This window comes from Triticum urartu, unplaced genomic scaffold (assembly GCF_003073215.2).
Source record: "Triticum urartu cultivar G1812 unplaced genomic scaffold, Tu2.1 TuUngrouped_contig_9488, whole genome shotgun sequence".
Classification (NCBI taxonomy): Eukaryota; Viridiplantae; Streptophyta; class Magnoliopsida; order Poales; family Poaceae; genus Triticum; species Triticum urartu.
This window is the reverse complement of record NW_024120536.1, coordinates 3784-5130: the sequence shown is the minus strand read 5'-3', so window position 1 is coordinate 5130 and position 1347 is coordinate 3784. Positions and strand designations below refer to the sequence as shown.

Below are 1347 nucleotides of genomic sequence, written 5' to 3'. Positions count from 1 at the left end.
CCAACACAACATGTTGAGGGTGGATCAGTGGAGCATGCAAGGCAGTGAGATGGTCAATATGAGGAAGTTACAAGCATACCAAGCAGGGTAGCAATTATTAGACCGTTAAAGGGCTAACCGAATATACTGGGTAGCTAATATCCATGGTAGTCCTAAACAGTAAACACCGCACTATTTAACAGAAAGGTTGCGTCAGATATTACTCACGAACAAGACTAAACAATATAGTTATAAGAATTGGGGAAATAAACAGCTCAAGGAGTAAGTTCCAACAAAATTGCAACCATGTGCATTCTTTAGCATGATTTAACACATGGAACATCATCATCATCATGCCTTAATTAAACTCTCTCCGAGATCCATACTAACCACAAAATCCTCATGGACAATACAAAAACAGTGATAGAGATAGCTCAGTGTGCTATTGATTGCAAGAACAAGGAACTACTAGTATTGTAAAGACGCTCTGCTCCTAGAAGCGGAGCTTGGTGAAGAACCACCTGTTCTTGCCGGTCTTGAACCTCTCCTCGAGACGTGCCTTGGCGGCCTTGCAGGAGGCGACCTTCTTGTCGCGGGTGGCGAGGGCGTCGGGCCCGCCGGAGGCCACGTCCTTGAAGGCGACATCCAGGGTGTAGCGGGGGGTTGCAGGAGGCGCCCTTCTTGTCGCGGGTGGCGAGGGCGTCGGGCCCGCCGGAGGCCACGTCCTTGAAGTCGACATCCAGGGTGTAGCGGGTGGGCATGATGTGGGTGAAGTTGACCAGCTTCAGGAAGCACTTCACGCGCGACTTCTTCGCCGTCTTCTTGGCCGAGTCCTTACGGATCACCTTCTTGGGGTACTTGGCTAGGCCGGCGACGAGGCAGTGGCCGTAGGGGCGGTCGCGCGTGCCCTCCTCGAAAACGCGCACAATGACCGCCTTCCGGCCGGCGAACCGACCCTGGAGAAGGATCACCGCCTTGCCGGGCTTCAGGAACTTCACCATCTTCGCGTGCTCCGCCGCCGCCGCCGCCGAGTGGGTTGTGTGGGTTTGGGTGGTCTGGGAAATGGGGATAGATTGGACGGGAGGAGCTTATATAGTGCGGCGGCGCTAGGGTTTCGACGATGGTTGATCGGTTTGGATGGTTTTAGTTTGATCGGACGGTGACGAGGTTAGGAGATCGGACGAAGTTGTGGGATCGGGCCGCGTCTTTTTTTTTTCTCATCATATAGGTAAATTATTAACGAAAAAACTAACACTCACATGTGTGACATATTGCACATCGCCCACACGTCTTATTTACCACTCATTTTGTCACATGTGAATAGATGACATCAGCAGGTATCTTTTTGGTTTTCGGCTTAAAAATGTT

The 1347-nt window shown here is 51.2% G+C and overlaps 1 protein-coding gene across 1 annotated transcript; it reads right to left on the bottom strand.

Annotated features, from left to right (window-relative positions):
• Positions 1-262: 262 nt before the first annotated feature.
• Positions 263-1055, bottom strand: LOC125532248 (60S ribosomal protein L27-3-like). Its single transcript, XM_048696382.1, has 2 exons — positions 702-1055; positions 263-610 (listed from the first exon to the last, which is right to left on the bottom strand). Exons 1-2 carry the CDS (start codon positions 978-980, stop codon positions 473-475), a joined length of 417 nt encoding a protein of 138 aa, XP_048552339.1. The 5' UTR covers positions 981-1055; the 3' UTR covers positions 263-472.
• Positions 1056-1347: the final 292 nt, after the last annotated feature.

Coding starts and splice junctions, on each gene's coding strand:
- LOC125532248 (XM_048696382.1), bottom strand. CDS start 980: ATGGTGAAGTTCCTGAAGCCCGGCAAGGCGGTGATCCTTCTCCAGGGT. Junction 611..701: donor TGGATGTCGACTTCAAGGAC/GTGGCCTCCGGC, acceptor GTCGCCTTCAAG/GACGTGGCCTCCGGCGGGCC.